Below are 21,128 nucleotides of genomic sequence, written 5' to 3'. Positions count from 1 at the left end.
TGGGATAATACAACGCTGGTCATGCTGTTGTGCGATAGCAGGGATGATGCCAATTTTGGTACAGAACTGCATCCAAATTGCGCAGAGCTCACAACTCAATGCGGGTAACATCACCGATGTGCACTCCTTCGCTTGGACTCGACCCTTCACCTTGGCGGTACAATTCCTCCGCAACTGGATTTATGTCTGTGCTGCCAGCATAGAATGCTATCTCTGCAAAGGCAAGATTAATCGCAAAATCCTGCGATGGCTCAGTCTTGCCTTCTATGCACAAGTGGTTACCACCCTCCTATTTAGTGGTCTCTTCCACTGTGCCCTCGTAAAATGGTACCCATGTCATGCAATAGCATGCACGGGGGACTTCAACGATTTGCCAATAGTATTCGTAGTCCCGGACAGATCGGTGAGCTTTGTGGGGGTATTCACAGTTCTCATGAGTACCCACTTGCTGCCGGCGTTCGTCCTTGTAGTAATGAAGGTAGTGACAGTGCACCATGTTTTAACCCTACCCGCTAGTGATAGGGGGCTGGACACACGATGGTCCTTCGTCTCTACGTTTATCCACACAGCGGTAGCGGTGTGGGGTTTGGCTGTAGGGTTGTTGGTGGGAGAGATGGTGACTCCCTGCAATCTGGTCTGGGCGTGGACGAGCGTGGCGGCGTTGGCAGACACGATGACAGTGATTTTGTTAGTGGGTGCGGCGAAGATCGAGGCCACACTGGCGCGCGCAGCCCACATTAAAGGAGCCGCCAAGGATCTCGGAAACGTTCTCCACGTCTACCTGCGCTCCTACCTCTGCGAGTACTGCCTACAGACTAACAGGATGTTCGTTTTCAGATTGGGTAGGCAATAATACAGGCACCTATCGACTTTCGTTCCAGGATTCTGAGAACAGCCTCAATGGTGGGAGTCTTGATTTTTAGCAACGTTGTGTAACTTAACTCAAAGTAACGACAAATGCTTGCTTGGCAACTGTTCTACATAATGAAAGTCTAATTATTCATTAGCACTTCTGTGTGAATAGAAATTTTCAAAAACAATAGGCGTTTACAATTAGGGCTAACCTTTCCGTGGCAATTTATTCAGTGATAATCTATCGGCCTCACAATGATATGCCAATATTTTTTTGACTATACCTAAGAAATGCCAAGCCAATGGTCTATCTGTACTTAGTAACGCCTCGCCTTTCAAAGTGAGTATTTCTATGGGTCCTACATGAGTCATCTCCGGATGAAATGTCGCACACCCTGAGGAGTTTGCGAACGATACATTAGCCAAAAAGTTGGCGATATGGGAGACGGCCAAATCTCCAGCTACTTTTAAGGTTCTAACCTTTTCCGTAAGCCCACTGTACCATAAAAGACGGCTAACTACATACTTTAATGCAGCTAAGGTGAGGTAAATTCGATCTTTACTAAAGAATCTACGCCCACAAATACGAACAAAGTAGACACCGACGTCCCAGCGGCTGGTCACCGTGAAATGACGGAGATCAGAACTACTACGCAAACTAATACCTAAAATACTGCACTAACTACTAGGCAAACCCGAGTAACATACTAATGATAAGAAAATAACTAAGGCAATAGGACAATTATCTTAAAAAGCACCGCTAAACCATCGATCTTCAAACCGACAAGAGCATTCAATCAGATCCGACCGTAAACAATAAAGATAATAACAAGGATAAAAGGAATTCAATTTATATTTTGGGAGCACCGAGAGCCATTGGCATCTTTTCGATAGTGACCCGATGATTGTGAATGTACATGATCGGTACGCCGGTGATCTTGCGAATTCGACGTCGGAGGTCACGATCACATGTGGCGACTATGTAGCAGCGCGCCTGACACCGTTCGACCAGACAGTCGTCAGCATACGTTCCCTTGTGCTGACAGGTCAAACGCTCTATCCGGGGATCGCGGAGAATTCTGAGATTGAAAAAGCAGTCGTCATCAAAATCACGACAATATTAATAATCAAATAAGAAATTAAGGCTGAGTGAAGATTTTAGAAAGATTTTTGACATCTATAGCTTGAATAGGTCAACTTAATCATGAGGCCTAGGCAGAATAAAAGGGGGAAGCTAATAAGAGAGTGAATAATCATAATATCATAGAAATAACTTAATTAGAAGTTGTGAAATTTAGGTAGTTTTAATATAACCATTAAACGTTTTAATAAGATTGTGCTTAGAACGCGTGACCAATGAAAACAACCGTGAATCCAACGTCAACCTTACTAAAAGTTCTTCAAAATTAATTCAACCTAGGAAAGTGCCCAATGGATTACTGTCTAAGGTACCAGACAAAAGTTAATATCTTCTCAAACGGGTGAGCCTATACTGAAACGAATAAAATGTGCCTTGACTCAAGAGTGTGTCGGGCAAACCAACCAAAACCTGCCTTAAAGCAACCCGATATCTTTCAGGCATCTTCTCAATTTCACCCATAACGCAATCTGTCACGTAGAGAAAGCCTATGAGCAAAGAGATAAGCAAATATGGACAAAGGGCTTACACTTCGCCAATAGACAGTCCATTATAGAGCTGAACAAATCGAGTCTGTTTTTAATGCTGAAGTTCACGTAGTTTGTGTCGAGGAGAATGTGGTATGGAGGACCAAGAGCCTCATTGTAGGAGTCCCTTAAGCAGGAGACCAGCTCGCTCCTATTTTTGACCACCATGCGAGTGGCCGCCTTAGCAGCCTTCTTGGCCTCCCGCAGCTTATCGCGGTCAAGTTTTTTACTTATAGAAGAAGCCTTAAAAAAAGCTAGGAGCACAACCTACATTCTATTGTCCTTTAAGTTAAGTGTTTTCTTCATCACTGCAAATTTGCGAGTTTGTTTCCGCTTACCCATTCCGACCTTAAGATCTGGGACGACAAAGCGCAAGAAAGAAAGAGATATCTATTACACATGAGTAGAAAAAAAGCACAGGAAGGTGACTGCTACTCGATAAAACAGCTCTTCATGAGTTACAGAAGAAAAGCAAGTAGGTTGACATTACCTCACGTCGCGTAACAGTTATAAACTACTTACGAAAAAAACATACATAGAAACAAGAAAAGTTGAGCCAGTTCAAAAATCTCAAAGGAAGGCGGATACTTGACACCTGAAAAAACGAGAAGCACAACAGAAGTGGCCTTTTGGGCTAACTGAGTTAACCAGCCCCCAAATCAAAGGCTAAGTCATGATAAAATCCGTTTTGTATTTTAAAACAAAGTAAGTTTGATCGAGTCAACTTATAATTATTTATCTGTAAAATGTTTTTAAAGAAATAATAAATGGTTTTACTTTGCACCTTGTATGGCGGCATTATTTTGAAAAAGCGCGCTTGACGCGATGAAGCCGTACGATGAGGGCGTGGACTATGGGGCAACGCCTGGGGTAGATGACGTAAACATATTTCTTTGATTTGTGAATTTTATACATCTAGGAAGGGACGCAGCTACATTGTGAACCTGAAAGTCCAGATGCCCAGTGGGATTTCATGAATGGTGCGTATTCATTACTTCTATTTTATGTAAGGGGATGAGTCAATGGAACGGGTAACATTTTTTAGTACTTGGTATGTCCTTAGCGAATGCTCTATTCTTGACACATTGCGTGCATGCATGCACTATTAAGGGGAGGTATTTTGGTCAGCGCCTGGATGCCATTCTATTTCTGAGGGTAACAAATACGTGCTGTCTTGTTTACTTTGTTGTATTGAACCTAGTTTCTTTGTGTGAGGCAACCCCATATTTAACTTTGAGGCGCTTGATTTTTTTTCGGTAAATTTTTAGATTTCGGCTATGACCCGTTTGATGATGAAGATCTCGAGTGAAAAAATGCGTATTTACTGCTTTTAGATGCGATAACTGAGTCTGCTCTGTAAAAATATACCACTTTCGCAAGACCGATTTTTCGTGTGTAACCTCGTTGGTTGCTTGAACTGGAATTGTTCCACTCACCATTCGCATAATCTTGTGGTTAATTTTTGGTGATTATTACCATAGTTGACCTATTAGCAAATTTCGCTTGGTTTACATTTCGTTAGACAAGTATGTTATGGGCATCGGCAAGCATCATTTCTCGGTGCTGATGTCCTTTGGCCTTCGTCGCAGGCACTGACTACCTGTTTTGTTATTAAACCTGAGTCTAGCCTACGTTTTATAATAATGGACAAATAGGGGACTTAAAGGTATCATCGTAGGTGAATGATGTATTCAAGTTGTGGTATGGATCTTCACGACGAGTTCCTGCCATCATTGTGGTAGCCATTGTTTTGAGCACTTTCGGCAGTTGATTGTCTCCTTTTTAGCTGTCACAAAGATCAATGAAGGTGGGAACTTTAGAACGCCTACGGAGTGCATTGGTAAGGGGGAAACTGGATGCAGGTTATCTCTGTCGTTTCCTGCTAAATAGAATCGAAATAGATAAGTCCGCTAGCCTGGAAGGCCGGTTAGCATCTGGTCTCGCTTTGCCTACCACCAATTCTGTCATCAGTCATTCCACAGAGCTTGCCCCCCTTTCCTCTTTCGGACTTCTGGGTGGTATACCCTTCTTAGCCAAAGATAACTTCTGTATTAAGAGTCGAAACGCCACCACGTGTGCGTCCAAGGCTCTGCATAACTACTCACCACCTTTCAACGCATCAGTGAGTTAGTACCATACTTTGTGAACCTCACGCTTGCTTCAGATACTATAGTTTGTCTTTCATTATCCCAGGTTGTTCAGGCCCTGCTAGATGCCGGTGCTATCTGCTTGGGCAAGACCAATATGGATGAATTTGCGATGGGCTCGGGATCAACTGATAATACACTGCACGGGCCCGTGGTGAATCCCTGGTCACCCTCTTTACCTGCCGATCCTTGCATTGCGGGAGGTAGCTCCGGGGGTAGCGCAGCAGCGGTGGCTGCTGGTTTGGCTCCCTTCGCTCTTGCTTCTGACACGGGCGGGTCGGTGCGAAATCCGGCGGCTCTGTGCGGTGTTGTGGGCCTCAAACCCACCTATGGGCTGGCATCGCGTCAGGGCATGATCCCGCTTGCTAATATCATAGATTGTCCCTCCATTATGGCTACTCGAGTTGCAGACGTTGAAAGGGTGCTCTCCACTTGGGTCCAACCGGGGAGTGCGGCTAGACGCGGGGACGCTACTCTGGCCACTATCCAACCACCTCTTCTGCCTGATTCACCCCGCATCGGCATCCCCAAGGAGTACTACGCGCCCGGGATGGCCCCAGAAGTGGTGGATGTTTGGGATCAGGTGGCATCGTGGCTGGCGGATGATTTTAAGCTATCTGTCGAGTCTGTGAGCCTTCCTCACACACCCATTGCAACTGCGGTCTACTCTGTCCTGTGTTCAGTAGAGGTAGCATCCAACATGGCACGGTAATTGACCGTAAATTCATCACTCCGTGATAGTCGATCAGGGTGAAGTAACGCTCTGCTCTGCATACGCAGTTACGACGGCCTTCGATATGGCCTGCGGGCGGAACCCACCTTGGAGATACGAGAAGCACTGACTGAACTGAATTTGGACACCTCGGATGGTCTGGCGGCGGGGTCTCGGCGGCTAGGCTTTGGAGAGGAGGTGCGTAACCGCATACTGGCGGGGAACTTTTTCCTACTTCGTGGACAAAGACACCTGCATCTGGATGCTGCTCGACGACTCTGGCGTCTTATTAAAAACGACTACATGGAGGTTAACTTTCTTTACAGCTTTATTAAAAGTCTCATCCCCGACTACCGAAACAATGTCAGGAGGTAGATACACGTTTAATGTTACGACCATAGAGCTTGAAGAGTTAATACAGCACATACTTGCAAACAGCCACACTTTACAATACGTTTGCGCGCTGGCCCTAGAACAAATGATCCAACTCTGCCGAATGCACAGTTTAACGAGGCGGCTTCTCATCTTCCAGGTCTTCACTAAAGTGGACTTCCTGTTAGCTCCAGTGACTCTACGTCCAGCGCCCAATCTGCATGAGTTTTGCCAAATGGACAGTCGTTCTCGAATCGCCCGGGAGGATCCTTGCACAGTTGGAGTTAACTTAGCGGGTCTCCCAGCGATCAGCATTCCAATTAAACTGAGTGCTGAGAAGAGACTCCCAATAGGACTGCAGCTCATCGGTCCTCCGTGGTCTGAAAAGGACCTACTTTCACTTGCTGGACGCATTGAAGAAAAAGCGGATTTCCCTCTACTTGTGGATATACCATCCCTCTTAGACATCAAGTAGCGCTCCAAAGATGCACAACTACCTACCCAGAGAATAAAACAATTTCGACAGATGGAATTTATTCGATGACATATGTACAAGCAGTGAGACATACCAACAATGAGGTCCTCACCTAGAATAAAATCATGTTGTTGCCTTTGTATTGCGGAGATACCGAAGAATATCGGCAAACATATAATTAACTTATTAGAATAACTGTGCAATATTTATTAGAGTCACCCGCAAATCACATATATTTTAACTAAATTAACCTTAATGCCGGAAGACACTTACGCTTTGCTCCTATCCCGAGATTGGTATTCAAGGCCCCTGCTTCTAAGATGGTCTATTCTGCTCTTCGGGAGCCTTCCAGAGACACTCATTGCATAAACACCCGGTGTTAATTTGTCTATCCTCAGCCATCGTGCAACCCAGCTCTCGGGAGGGTTCATCATCGCCACCATTCCGTCGAAGTTATTCGAAGTGCACTCGTAAACAGACTCCCGGTCTCCTTGAAGGTTTAGGTAGTCCTCACAGTTTTCGCAGCCATTCATTTCGAATTGAGACATCGTCTTGATAAGTCCACACAGTAAACAAGCTCGTAGATGACGCAAGTCAGTAGGCACTATGTGTTGCATGTCCATGATGACTGATAAATGGGGTAGAAGTGGAACACGATCTCGTATAGTGCGGACAGGGTGGACTAGTTAAAACAAACGTTGATTTAACAGTGAAAGTCAAACTAAGGAGGACACAAAAGACATTAAAGCTGTAAACTCTGCCTTCTCTAAGGCGAATACGTCAGCTTAACACATTTTTAAAGATTAATGTGAAAATTTAAAATTATGGCCTTATACAATGTAAGTACTCTTAAAACAAATAACTGCAGCAGTACCGGCCTTCATTGAAGTCATTAAAACCGCATTAGTTTGTAAAAAAACTTTACTGACGTGGGCAGGAAGCCCTGTCAGGTCTTCTGTACCAACCATCGCAACGGTTGTTGTGGCCTACAAATAACCCAAGAGACAAGGACGGTAGATGCTAGTTTCATTCAGATGCGAAAACATTTGGTTTCAGTATCACTGATGCATCTATGTGATTCTATTGTATGTGGAATTTCATTCTATCTGGAGATATACATAGAGAGAGGGTAACTGCACTGGCTTGGGATAGTGCTCCACAACAAGGGCTATTCGAGAACCAGTCGAGAGCAATAAGGACAATGGCTCAAACCAAAGCCATCTGGCAAAAATAAAACTCAAAGTACTTAACGGGTCAATATTAGTTATCTTCCTGTCCTTGTATAGCACTGTTCGGCCGTTCCGCCTGGTTTTATTCAGTTGGTAGGGATGTTGAGGGGGCATCGTTTGTTCATCTAATTAGCATCGTCATTCAGGCACCGTTGACACTCCAACAGTGAGTTTGTCTGAGTTGTTTAAGACTACAACTTACCTTAGCGTCTAGCCTTCTTACACAACACGAGAGTGAATTGATAATCAGGAGTAGGGCCTACTCTGATCCCTCTGTTAAGAGCCTTCGTAGAATCAGCCAGCTGCAGCGGATTTCCTCCTTCTGCGAAGCAACGGTTTAGCGATAAGTCAGTTAAATTAGGGCATTTGTTCTTATGAATCAGGTTTAATTTTTTGCTGCTGCCAATGCGGTGCCTCGAGTCTTCCTCAAAGTAATAGAAGGCTCTCTTAGTATGGAGAAGGGCTGATTGGCAAGGTACGGAAGAGGTGAGGGTGGGGGGCTATGATAACGGCGAAAACCATCGCCAAGCGAAAGCATAGCCATCGGCGTCTGAAAACCCCGCGTGGTTAAACGTGCGATTAAACAAGTCACCGGACCTCTAAAGAGTATTGTTGCTTGTCATTTTAACTGCTTTTGTAAATTCTCAAACAAGATAGGGATGAAATAATGCTTCAGATTCTCAATTTCTTGGAAATGAATATGTAAACAAGAAATGAGTTAATGACTAACAGATGTATATTTAGTAATGAAAACGTGCTGGCTATGATATTTTGTATGCACTCATATACCACTATTAGTGGTTAAATTTTAGGAAAAACGATCGGGTATGGTGGATTTAGATTTGGTTGTTTAGCTACTGGCTTTGGTAAGGGGACCATTTTGGGCCTTCGTCGGGTGGACAGGCTCTCGGGCCATGTCAGTAGCCGCAGCCCCTTTTGTATGTCGAAGATACATATATATTCTGCTCGTGTATTGTCTTCTCGCGTCTTCAGTGAAGTCTTGGGGCACTGCAGTAGCTCCTGAGTCTTGCCTACTGTTAAGAAGTCATAATACAAGGGGGAGGAAAGTGTGCTACTGACGTAGAGAAGGGCTGAAGGTTATCGGCTTGGCCTGGAGGCTATGTCGCCCAGCGCGGGCACAAAAGCGAAGCCTTCTGTACCCCTCGAAATCAAAACGAAGTGTTAAGCAAATAATCAAAGTTTCACAAATAAATCATCAACTTTCTATGATCGAAGCCCCCTCACAACGTAATTATTAAGAGTATTTAGTTTCCTAAATAAGTTTTGACTAATGATTAAAATTTTAACGCATAAAAATTAGGTTATAGAATTTGCTGGAATCTTTACCAATTTTCGTTCTTTAATCAGATATTCTTTAGCATAATCATTGCGATTCTTCAGTTATTCGTTTTCTATTCATCAGTCATAAGACCACAAATAATCAAATAGACTTCCACACTTTTATTTCTCGCATTTTCACTAGATTAATGAATATGACTTCAAGGTAAACCGTTGTCTGAAACTTTTTTGCAACCACAATTCTATTCATTCCTTGCTGGATTTATAGAAGCCTACAACGTTTGCCTCTGCTAACAGCTGCTTGAGTTCCAGTGAAGTGTATGTAAAAACGTATCGCTGAAAACTATGGCTTCCATCCTATTTCGCATTTGTTGCAGTGATATTTTTGGACAAGGCTAAAAATGGTAAAGGAGCAAAAGGGTAGTTCTTGAGGTGAGATCTGCCAATAAAATTACATGTATCTAGCCGATTATCAATGTGTAACCCTTAAGCCTTCTCAGAAACAGTAATAAAGTATAGCTACGTAAAAAGTGGTTTATCACTGACGTACGGAAGAGCCGAATTGCTGCGATAGGAGGCCAACCTGAGAAAACTGAAGAGCCGGCACAGTCAAATATGCATTTCAATCATCTTCAGTACAATATAAGGACGCAAACTAACTTTACAAAGTTCTTTTGCGGTATACTTTAGTTCCTGAGTATCAACCGCCATTTACAGTTATGCCTTTTATGATACCTCAGTAAACTGAGGCAGAAAGTGAGTTTTGGCATTTTTCTGCTTTCACAATCAACTCGATGACAATTTCCCCTTAATCGTAACTTTTTGCATTCCTTTCACGGCATGTTTTGTCTGACCAGTATTGAGACAAAATTTCGATACCATTTTTGACGAATCTAAAGGACTTCATCTCCGTAATTTTCTAAAAAACCATTTAACCGTCTACCATAGTAGGGACGTCCGATTAGTAAGATTTCACAAATTTTAGCACTTTTAGTGGCTAGGACCATTTACATATTTAGAAATGTCAAAACCTCTTTACAGGTTACAAGTGATTGAGCGTCATACACAATAATGTAAATTTCCAGTGAGTGTTGGTGTAATCTTATTCAGAAATAATCAAGAGCAAACTGAGTAAAGTTGGGAACTTAGGCAAGCTGCGTTCTCACGATGGGAAAAATGCATTAGTTTACTTGTAATGTAGGTAAGTATAAGTGGATTATAATAGGGGCAAATATAGATAATAGATGGATAGATATAGGTAATAAATAGAAACTGCTTCGATTAAGCATTATTGTAATGCGTTGGCTGTTTGCCTAATTCCATATTTTGGTAAAGGAGTCGTTTAGGTGTTCCGCCATTGCACCTTCTCCCGGTGGGTTGGCCCCCAGGGAATGCCAGTAGCCGCAAGCCCTACCGTTGGGACATGCAGATTAAAGTTTTTTTTCTAGGGCTATGCAATGCAGTGCTTTTCAGTCCAATACATTTCACACTTATCATGCTCATAATTTTACAGTTTTACATGGTATTTAAGATAAGTGGGGGGGGGGGGGTTGATTAAACTAGGCGCATAATGAATTCGCGTTTTTAAAGTGTCGAAATACAACCCTTCATTGTCAATCGTAAAGTCGACAACAGCATTCTCCCGTGAAGATTTAAACATTCCAAGAATAACTGGAAGGCAGTGAAATCTGTTTATATTTTCATGCTTTCGAGACGTCTTTTGAAGGGCGACGCCCATTTTAGTGAGCTGATCACTAGATGGGAAGTAGAATACCAGGCAAATCTATCTTATTATAAGAAAATGCAATTAAGCCGCTGCAAAATATTATTTTAAAACACACAATGTGACACATTTTTTAAAATAAATTCAAGTTATACTGCAAAATGTTTTAATTTCAGCTAATACAAAAGTACTGAGTGACGAGATCCGCGGTTTATTTTCGTGTCTCGAAGATAAACCTTGTGGTTTTGAGCATGGTGGGTTAATCCAAGTCAATACTCCTGATCAGAAACATCGACACCCTTAAGGATTTACCACTTTTTTTTATCTTAGTGAAAAACACATTGGGAGGGATTCTCCATAATGCTGTATTTACCTTACTGAATTAAAATAATTTTAGTTCCCTCCGTGAAATTCCAATCCACTGCAACGGACTTCTCTCGGTGTAGGTTCTTCATTCTCTATTGCCAGGGCCTAAGAGGAAGATCAACCACCACTAGGTGTCTTACTGCTCTAGTGCGACACCGTTTTTTTATTTTGTCTTTTCACCTTCTTCTTTCTATCAAATGTGTCACTTGTGCAACCCGCAGCTGGCAACGGTTGTGGTAAACAATATTGGCCAACTATGTCCGAAACTGTTAGAACTTTTATATCGAAGAGAAAAAGCCTTACCTACAAGGACAACCAAAGATAACATCTTAATAACCGCCTACCATCAATGCAGGTTGCGGTGTTAGCAGAAACTTCTGACACACACAAAAGTGATTTTGGAATGTGCGTCCAGACTTAGTTTTAAATTAGGCTGACGCAATTATGGTGATTTACGTTAATTGTTAGCAACGGGAACTGATAGCTTAACTGTCAAGAATGATTTGACTGTTTTCAAGAAACAAGCGATGGGTGGAATCCTTAGCTGCGGAGGAAAATGAAATTTGGGTACTAAAGCATACGACGCCTTCCGCTAACAATATTGCTTTCACCTAACGTCTGAGTCTCATGGAGAACGAGTAGTGGCCTGCGCCTTAATAGTTGCCAACAAAAATAAGGCCATTCTAAAGTGAATAAAGGCTCGTTTTGGTCACACAAAGGGAGTAATCTTATCAGTACTTACAAAATGGACCTTTACAAAATGACCGTAGCTAGAATAATAGGTGACTCTATTACCAACTTTTGAATAAATTCAGGAATCCGTAGGCACCGTGTGACTTTTAGGTCAGGTTGGTGAACCACCTTGGCGATAATGAAGCCGCTGTTTGCCCTCTCTCAAGCCCTGGCTTCATGGAATTTGAGAAGAATTAGTTCTTGTAAATCGCTGTTGTTGTTAAAGATGTCAGTTCGTGTTTCACTTTTAACTGCTCTTCAATTTGCTTGAGACCTCTTATGCAACACGATGCTCATATTTTGAATCATGAATGCCAGAACAACTTTTAAAACAACCATTTGCATATTTCGTGGGTTTCCACGTAAAGCATATAATTTAATTCAGCTATTTAGGGTATTATCGGGCCTAAACCTTATAAAGTTTACTGCTATGGTGTGGAGTACATTAACTTGTAGGTCTGTGAGTCGAAGTGGATTCCACGAAATGGGCAAAACACACTAAGAGTCATTTTTTTCACTAAACGTATTTAAAAGCGCATTTCGATGTCATTATTTGCTCTCAAGTGTCTAAATTAAAGATATCTCAAGGGCATTTAAAGCATCCCCAATTTCACAACAGGGCAAAAGTTGTTACTTGAGCCAGGAAACTACGTTTAGTTTAGGGAAAAATTTGTTTTTATTAAAATGAGGTAGCAGAAAGTTCACCACTTTACAGCTCAGATGAATAATTGCCTACCAAGGCACAGCATCATTAGACATATTGTAAAGCCAATTAGGACTACTAAAATGCGGAACTGATGAGATCCATTTCCCAAGGCAATACGTGTCACGCATGCTAGAAAAAAACGGGCAAATCAGTTTTTTGCACTCATTCTATACTTTCGGTTGTGAATTGTGATCCAGGCTATTTGATTTACGTAGTGTGTGTAGAAGACCATAGGGAAAGTAACTTAAGGAGATTATCATTAAAGCATACTTCACCAACTAGTAATGTGAGAGCTGTTGCGTGCCAGCATAGTCGGTAAACACCCATCAGGTGAAATGCGGGTCCTCTGCTACTCTAATTGGAAGCTTTAATGCAATAAATATACACACAGCCATCGTTGTAAGAAAGCGTTTACTGCAAATTAATCAGTTTCAAAAGATGGGGATGTCTAAACGCGTTCAATCCGTGGCCACACATTTTAAGAACCATATGATGGTGAGAATAGATGGATAGCTAAACAGATAATAATTTTCTGAGGCGTCATACTAAGTGAGATAGAGGAGGAAATTTTGATTAAGTGCTACTGTTATCTCTAGGTGATATTAAATGATCATCGCCGACATCATAATTGCGTCAAGAATTGACCGCTCATTAAACTTTGATCTTGCGTGGTGCAACCTATGCAGACTAAATTGTTCATGGGTTGAAGCTTTAGCCAAATCCTTCGATCAGCCAGTTCAACAGATATTTTCCTAGGTGAATTACCAGACAGGTCTAAACCGTTCAAACTGAGGTGGGTTTTGAATATTTTGGAAATGTGACATTTACAGCCACCCAGTTCCAAAATTGCCAGTTGTGTTCACTTCCTCTTGATTTTAGCCAGCCCATCATGAAAATGCCGAATACATAAAATCTACCTCTTTCTTGATTCTGCTGTCCACTCCCATGTCCAAGTTAGCTAAATTAAGCGGTAATGCAAGTTATTAAACGTAACTGATCATTGAGAACACTAACCCATTTATCGTCCTCTGTATGAGGTTCAAAGGCAGACATGTCAAATCTCGTCAAGCGCAGTTTTGCCTGCAATAATCTATTATGGATGCAAGTGTAGTGGAACAAAAACAATACCAATAGTTGTATACATTTTTATATTTTCAGCTTTGTGTGTGTGAATGTGTGTGCTAATGTGGGTGTCAAAAAGAAGTGACGGTTGTGAGATCGATGAGAAGTAAAGAAGTTTAGGCGAGGAATGCTAAAGGCGTGCCTGATTGAGTTTGTAAGAGAGAGAACAAAAGGCGAGTGAGCCTGTCAACGTGGTACCCCACATGGTGATAACAAATGGTGAGCCGCACCTTCACTTCTGCCTACACAATCATGCAAAACGATCCCTCCATTTCTTCAAACGGAGCCTGATCTTTAAAACCCAGAATTGTTCTATTTCCACCATACTAAGACCATTTTTTACCAATTAAATTGTGTCGTCTGTCAGATGCCGAAATTCCTTGTGCCAATCAAATCACAAATTTGCAGTGTCAATAATAGGCAGCATTTGGTATCGCACTTCATTTCATGGCTTGGAATAAAGTGATACCAAAGACACTTTAGGTATACAAACCTAATTTATGTTTAGTCATATAAATTCGCTTATCCTTCCTTGATTGTAGCAAGGGGGTCTTGATCACATTTACCTCATTCTCCTTCGGTTTTCCTGTATTTTTAAAATGTCATTTATTAAATCTGCATGCTTCACCCACTTATTATATTCCTTTTAATAAAATTGTAAAATTAAGAATACTTAGAGGAGGTAAAGGTACCTGCTTTACATTCTGCAGTGGGTTGCTTGCACCAACTATTTTTAGGCCTACCTTCATGCGTGCTCCTTCCTGAGCTTTACACCATTTTTACCGATGAAGCCTTCGTTGTGAAAAAGTCAATCTTGACGATACAATCTATAATTTTGACTCATCACATCTATCATTTATTTTACAGAATACGTGTAGGCACATATCATTGAATTCAAGCGCCCGGCTTTCCTTTGCGTGTTTGTGTGCGGATATATGCCATAACCTGTGACAAGCTTCATATTGATTCTGGTGTCGGTACCGCTCAGAGCCTGATGGGAATTTTTGATCCTGGTGTTGATACAGGTGCCACTGATGCTGGTCTTTCCACCATTCCATCAACCTGATACAAACAAGCATTCAACCTTTACAATAGTCTCATTTCTCGTGAAACTACCGCAAATTTATTTGTTATTCTTGCATCGACCTAATGAATGTGCTTTCAAAATACTACCCCTTCTTAAACGTCTATTACACTGAACAATGGAATAATCGTGTCTCTGAGATTCAGTGCGATTTCAGAAGCTGGTTCTTTAAAATTGAATAGTAAACATATTGTTGGTTCTAAAATAGTGGACGAGGACCATCTTATTTTTGACCAAAACAAATTCCAGTGATCTTCTAAAAAAGGAGCAAATGAAACCATTTAGAGTGTCTACACTAACGATGGTTTGCAAGAACATTGCACAGTTTGGCCACAAAATTTTATAAGCACATTTGATTGATGAACTACTTTCCACTAACTAGCAAGGCATCATTTGAACGAAGGGAACATTTTGACGACTTAGACGTGTTTAAATGCGACTGAAGTTGCCTAGTTAGGTTTTAAAGACTTCATTTAAATGATAATAGGAATTAAAAGTAACAAAAGTCCTTATTTCCTGATTTTTTTTATTTTTAATAACTATACAATTTAACTAGATGGCAAAATTGCAAAAAATTTGACGTCGTAGTAAAAGGCACACCAAGATTTGAGCGGCTAATCCCTTTTCCATTTTGGAAATTTCCACTCTCACTAAGCTTTCTCGACGCAAGTGTCAAATGCTGATCTCTTAGGGAATAATGTCCCAACCCGAGTTCCCACTAAAGCGATCCCTTTTCTTAGAATAGCATGATGATTTGGTTCATTAAATCACTCGCATAGGGAACGAAGAGACTCCTGGGACCAACTTGGATCTCTCCATTCTAGAAGCACTCAAATAAGTGCTCAAGAACATCACCTTTCGGTGTCATCTAGCGCAGCTTTGTGATACCTACACGAGTGTGTCTATGTGTGTGTGCACAGGTCTTTGTGATTGCGTGTTCAAGCGCGGGTTCGCTGGCAGACTGTAGTAAGACGATGCTAGCGAAAGTGGTGGCGATGTAGGCGGCGGTAGTACTGTGTGTGCATGAGTATGAGTGCGGGAGTGCGTGTGTATACCAGCGCTTAGGCGCGTGTGATCCACCATAAGTGCTTTTGGCCTTAGTGAGAAGTGAAAGAAGTGGGTGATCAGAAGAGGCCTCCCGGCAGAGCAATCAAAAAGGTATCTCCGCCACCGCCGCCACCACTACCATCAACCAAGCAGGCAGATAGGTAGTAGAGGACACAGTGTGGATTGATCCGACAGCTTGACATCCTGTGCGCACGCAATCACACCCGGAGCCAAACATATAGGAGCTTCCCATGCATAGGTAGTATGGCGTCATCCTATGTGGATGGTGATTCTACTCCAGACATCCCACTGGCTCTCGATTCGAAAAAGACTGGCAAGCAATGGAATGAATCGGCTGAGCTCAAACGGGGAAATGTGGTCTCTCTTATCGACGATGGGATTGCCAGAAACAGTGAAAACAAGTAAGTGGCTCTCTTCTTTGTTTACATCCGCATACATATTAGGCGTTCAATGCCCTGAAATCTCATACTTTTCTTTAGCTTCCAATCCTAGATAATGATGCTTAGCAATTGTGGAGGAGGTCATGAAGGGTGTCACTGTACTTTCTAATTTTAGGATGAAAATAACCAAATGTATGAGTTATGCGCTAAAAATTTAGCTAATAACATATCTCCCTTCCCACCACACGAGGCTGCTGCATTGAGTGAAATTAATTGCAACTAATATGATTAGTAGTAAATAGCGGAACTCTCTTTCCATTTTACAAGCTTCAATCGCCTCACTTACCTACCCCAATGAGCTGATTTTTTATAGACTGCAGTAAAGTGATTCATGTGGTACAATTTTCTGCAGATATTTCGCATAAGCGCCCAAAAATTTCACAAGTGCTAACCAAGTTTTAATTTTTTATGGTAATTTTTTGACCTAGCCTATCTTTAAAGACTTTGTCAACGTTAACTTGTAATATGAAACAGCCACTTATTATCATCAAATTGCTTCATCGAAGTTAATGTAGGTGCACAAATGATGGCAGACCAAAACTAAAATCTTGACTGTCTTACCATGCGGAAACTACAGACGTAAAATTAAGAAAAGACCAAATAATTTTAAAGAGGTAAAAAGGAGCTGTGAATTTGATGAGTCCAAGCCCTTAAGATGAAGCAAGGTAGATCCACAAACCAGGGTGAGGCATTTGATTCATTGGTACTTTAAAGAATTATTTCAGCAGTAAAGCAGCAACTTATCACTCCATAAAAAGGGAAAAAATTACGCAAGCATACCTCTTTTAAGCATAATTTTTGCTTCCGTAACGGTTAAATCCAAATCGCCATGCAGAAAATTCCTCACAGGTCTGTTTATAGATAAATTACAAAAAAGAGTCACAGTCAAACATTTTGTGATTCACTTCGCCTTTCCTAATTGGACTTCTTATTAGGTACAATTTCTCCTGACCGCTAATGTTAATAATGAATTGTGAGAGTGCATTAGTGTAGATCCTGATACATTGGAAGGCTCAGGTAAGACATGCGTTACACGAGTTTCATCGTGTACAGGTCGTACTAATTGAATCATTAGATCCACAGAGAGTTCTAGTTAATTACTACAGTCATCCATCAAGGCTTCGCGTCGTTTATCACCAAGTGAAAATTCAAGTGCCACTCAAATATGCGACACGTAGTCTGTTGCATTGTTTTTTGGTGACTTCATTCAATCATCGTCTACTTTTTCTATCCCATTATAAATAGTGAAAAAATGTGTAAATAACTATTCCAAATGAATGTTTATTTCAACCAAATCACTTTACTTTTAAAGGACTGAATTTCCACTACTTTGTAAATATTGCCGCCTTATTTTGTTAGCACCTAGCGCCTAATAAAACTTGGCCAAGGAAAATTAATACCCCTTAACTAAAAGCGGTGTATTTTTCTGTCGTGCGCTGATGTCCGGCTGTAATGAATTCAAATGTCAATGATTTGTGGACTAGGGTATTCTCAATTTTCTTCATATGGGATTTTAGAGACTTTAGTAGTAACGGAACATCCAAACAGCATAAGTATAAAATGGTTATAGCCTAATAAAGTGCACATTTTTTGTGACTGACTACGGAGAAACGACTGATATTTTAAAAGCACACTCATATAAGTTGAAAATTAACTCAGTCAGCTCACAGGAAACCCTAGATTTCCTGTTATTCAACTAAATCTAGTTGTTAGATTTGATAAACTTGCAACCAAATTAACTGACCTAAGAGGCTCCAAGCAAGATCAAATTTTTCCGTCCCTTCATCATAAAGCATTATACTGATGGTTGCTCTCTTTTTTCTATTGATGGAGAAGAACAAGGTCCCAAAAGACTTAGGCTTAACAAATATGGCAAAATATGGGAAAAAAGGTGTTAAATTACAAACAAACTTGCAGCTAAGTGTAAAATTAATTTAATAATCCCGACGCTGACACATTTGGAAACTCTAATCGGAATTTCGCTCCCGCTATGGCAGTAGTCATCAAATGTAGAATGTTTACTTAGACGCTTTGGCTGCTTTAGATTGAAGAAGTGGGAAACGCAAAGTTACATTTTTAACTTTCCTGTTCTTTTAAAATAACTATTCAAATGACTAAACAAGATTTAGAACGAAATTTTCACTCATTCAAGCCACTTTTCTCATCTTAACTAGAACTTAGATTCCATTACATGCATAAACATATATGTATGCAATCATTTGTCAGGTGCTGAAAACACATAAAAGTTATTTTTACATTTCATAAACAAATTCAAGGATAACTCATAGGTGACCAGTAAAATCTCAAAATTTGATTATTTAAGTTCACAAAATTTTCACAAAACTTCAGTAAATAAGTATGGTTCAAGCCACCTGTTTATATAACGAGGTCTCAATTAATGAATGAGAGAAACACAAGTTGCTTCAGTCTCAGGAAGTAGCTACACCACCAACATGATATTTAGTGCCTGTCTCAGCATGAAGTATTGACTGCGGTATCCAGCACCTTGCATTTATCTTGTGTAATCGCCAGTTTGTGTAAACCTCAAGTCATCCCCTAAGAAGTACCATAGGGTCTACCAGTCTGGAAGGAGGTTCAAAATAAACGCACAGGTGGGACGGGTTGGGACATCGACAACCTAGCTGGCATGGGCTGCAGCGTGTAGACCGAGTCGCAAGTGACTAAAAATACTCGAGGGACATAATTTTGCAATGTAAATAAACACTTACCCCTTACAACCAATGATACCTTCTCATGCATACAGATGCTATATTTATTTTGTCTAATTCAAATCAGGGCAAGGCAAGTGCATTTATGCACAAATACAAACTAGATATAGGTTATGGTAGTCTATCAACCCCATTATTCCTTAAAAATGACAAAGGTGTTACTAATTTAGAAAATTAGCAACAAGATTAAAAATCAGGTTATTTCATGTTAAAAATTTTACGAATCCAATGGGTGAATATTACGCAGAACTTGGGGCAAATGACTTTTGTCTGAAAAGTATCAACATTGGACCCATGGAGGGCAATAATGTTTCCTCTTACCCTTGTCGTGTAATACGACCCTAAACGGAACGCTTAAACTAAGATTGCTCACCTCTTCGAACAACCATATTTATTATAACTGTGACTTGTGAAGGGATATATGACAGCTTTTTAAATGACAATGAAGAGGAGTTGTCGTTTATAGCATAACTTCTCTTTTTGCTGGATTGATTAAATAACACAGTCATTCTTCAAGTATATTCTATTACAGCAGCAGTAATGAATTTTGCTCTCACTACAACAAACAAAAACATCACTTATGGGTTTATCCAAGCGTAAAATGAATTTGTGCGTAAAGAGCAGCGAACTGTGTTTAGAGTAAGAATTTTTTATTTTTTGGTATCCATTTGCATCCGACTAAACTTGGGAGAACTTTTCTCGTGGTTCTTTTTTTTAATGAGATGAAGAAGGGCAAAGTTTAGCAGCGCAGAGAAGAAACATTTCCCATTTGTAGTACATATCCCAATTAATTCATGCAAAGAAATGTACAAATATTTTTGCTAAATTGTTATTTCTGTTTCTAGTTACTTTTTACTAAAAAAATTGCAGTAGTATAATCGGGACGTGCCAATTTTCTCTCCTTTTGTGGTTTTCGACCATCGTACTCGACAACTGCATCTTTGAACACATAAAACGAGATTTTCTGCAACCTTACAATACTGCTTCTAATTACTTTGTGAATATAGAACCGACTTAGATGCATTATAGCCTTAGAGTAAATTGGTCTAAGGACGATCAAATAATGCGTATGTACTATTCGGAAGGAGATAAGGGTTTGCTTACTACTCTGTAAAGATGGTTGTATCCACTCAAAAATTTTACTTAAATTAGCCTCAAAATTATTGGATTATTATGCAATATTGAGCTTAAAGACCTTTCGCGTGGTTGCAACCTCAGAACATTTCATGATGTTTTTCATATAATACAGTTGTAAAGTTCGAGTCATTACATTTGCTTAGAGAGTTGGCTTATTTTCTACCATTTGTTTTAAGCCATTGTCAATAAGTTCCGGGTTGAGCTAACTCAATAAAGCAAAATTAAATCGAATCTTCCTTCACTCCACTCGTCCTCGTTTTAAAAAATTTAGATGTTTCTGTTCCTTAGTTCCCCGTATGAGAAAGGAAAGTTTATTCAATTATACAAGCACAATCATGGTGTGGGGGTAAGTTAGGCGGAGAGAAGGCAATGGAGTTAGAGGTGACGAGTGAGGTAGCCCCAAGCGCACATCTCGTCACGAGCGTGTTCGCGCACGCATGTGATTGGTTTGCTATTCTGCGCATCTCTGAGATGATTGGCCGCAATAGAGATAACCGAGGGCATGGAATTGAGATTACCTGAACAAACATTTTCCATCTATTGCCTACTTCGAGTGCTCATCTTAGTCCTTGAACACTTCAACAACTCTATATCCGCCTGAAGTGTTGTTGATTGCATTCAAAAGCCCTTTAGAATCCCCCTTCTTTATGTGGATTGTAAGTAAAGTATCCTTTCGCATTTCTTTATATAGTCTTCCCTCCCTACCTTCCTTCTACTCTGCAATACTTAGTCATAAGGTGCTCTCTAAAATACACCGTCGCATTTACTTATTAAGATAGGTTTACATGAACTAACTAATCGACAGTTTAAGCCGTCTACTCAAGTTATTGTCGATAATCTCCTTCCATTTATGACCGTGTTTTTATAAGACGCTTAGGACTACGGCACGCCTTGGTTCCTTTGTTTCTCAATACTTAATGATAGCAAAATGAGCAACAGCTCTATTCCTTATTTTAATAAACTTAATTTTACTTAATGTCTATGCGCAGTGATTACACATTCCTTCATACAGGTGTCCTCTGATACGTCACAGTAACAAAGCTGCAAGCAAATTTTGGCCCCATGATTAGCACGTCTCTTAGAATTATCCAAGAATACCCAAAAAAAGTGAATTATTTACGATTTTAGACCCAAAATGGATCCCCCAGAAAGCAGTTTGACACTACTACAGAACTCGAGTCAGACGATGGGATCGTCACAACCATCGAATTTCCTCTTCTCGCACTCCTCCCATTGGTACAATGGGATGGCTGATCCTCGAGCACTCAAT

General features: G+C 40.7%; 5 protein-coding genes across 5 annotated transcripts; 2 read left to right on the top strand and 3 right to left on the bottom strand. All coding sequences in view use genetic code 11, as the record gives it.

The window, feature by feature from the left end:
• Window positions 1-46: 46 nt before the first annotated feature.
• On the top strand, window positions 47-853 carry EGR_01851 (hypothetical protein; the record flags this gene model as incomplete). Its single annotated transcript, XM_024491100.1, has 1 exon — window positions 47-853. One exon carries the CDS (start codon window positions 47-49, stop codon window positions 851-853), a length of 807 nt encoding a protein of 268 aa, XP_024354556.1.
• Window positions 854-1,702: 849 nt separating this feature from the next.
• Window positions 1,703-2,859, bottom strand: EGR_01850 (rRNA-processing protein FCF1; the record flags this gene model as incomplete). Its single annotated transcript, XM_024491099.1, has 4 exons — window positions 1,703-1,931; window positions 2,346-2,478; window positions 2,520-2,746; window positions 2,789-2,859. 4 exons carry the CDS (start codon window positions 2,857-2,859, stop codon window positions 1,703-1,705), a joined length of 660 nt encoding a protein of 219 aa, XP_024354555.1.
• A 1,459-nt stretch (window positions 2,860-4,318) lies between these two features.
• EGR_01849 (Glutamyl-tRNA(Gln) amidotransferase subunit A) lies at window positions 4,319-6,223 on the top strand (the record flags this gene model as incomplete). Its single annotated transcript, XM_024491098.1, has 4 exons — window positions 4,319-4,639; window positions 4,711-5,372; window positions 5,445-5,685; window positions 5,909-6,223. 4 exons carry the CDS (start codon window positions 4,319-4,321, stop codon window positions 6,221-6,223), a joined length of 1,539 nt encoding a protein of 512 aa, XP_024354554.1.
• Window positions 6,224-6,492: 269 nt separating this feature from the next.
• EGR_01848 (Transcription elongation factor SPT4) lies at window positions 6,493-6,846 on the bottom strand (the record flags this gene model as incomplete). Its single annotated transcript, XM_024491097.1, has 1 exon — window positions 6,493-6,846. One exon carries the CDS (start codon window positions 6,844-6,846, stop codon window positions 6,493-6,495), a length of 354 nt encoding a protein of 117 aa, XP_024354553.1.
• Window positions 6,847-14,937: 8,091 nt separating this feature from the next.
• EGR_01847 (hypothetical protein) lies at window positions 14,938-19,230 on the bottom strand (the record flags this gene model as incomplete). Its single annotated transcript, XM_024491096.1, has 6 exons — window positions 14,938-15,036; window positions 17,474-17,563; window positions 17,717-17,909; window positions 18,065-18,106; window positions 18,286-18,364; window positions 19,095-19,230. The coding sequence occupies 6 exons, from the start codon at window positions 19,228-19,230 to the stop codon at window positions 14,938-14,940; spliced, it is 639 nt and encodes a 212-aa protein (XP_024354552.1).
• Window positions 19,231-21,128: the final 1,898 nt, after the last annotated feature.

The sequence above is a fragment of the Echinococcus granulosus genome, assembly GCF_000524195.1.
Source record: "Echinococcus granulosus chromosome Unknown EG_S00007, whole genome shotgun sequence".
In the NCBI taxonomy this organism is placed as follows: Eukaryota; Metazoa; Platyhelminthes; class Cestoda; order Cyclophyllidea; family Taeniidae; genus Echinococcus; species Echinococcus granulosus.
The sequence above is the reverse complement of the archived record's forward strand: the minus strand, read 5'-3'. Positions and strand labels throughout refer to the sequence as shown.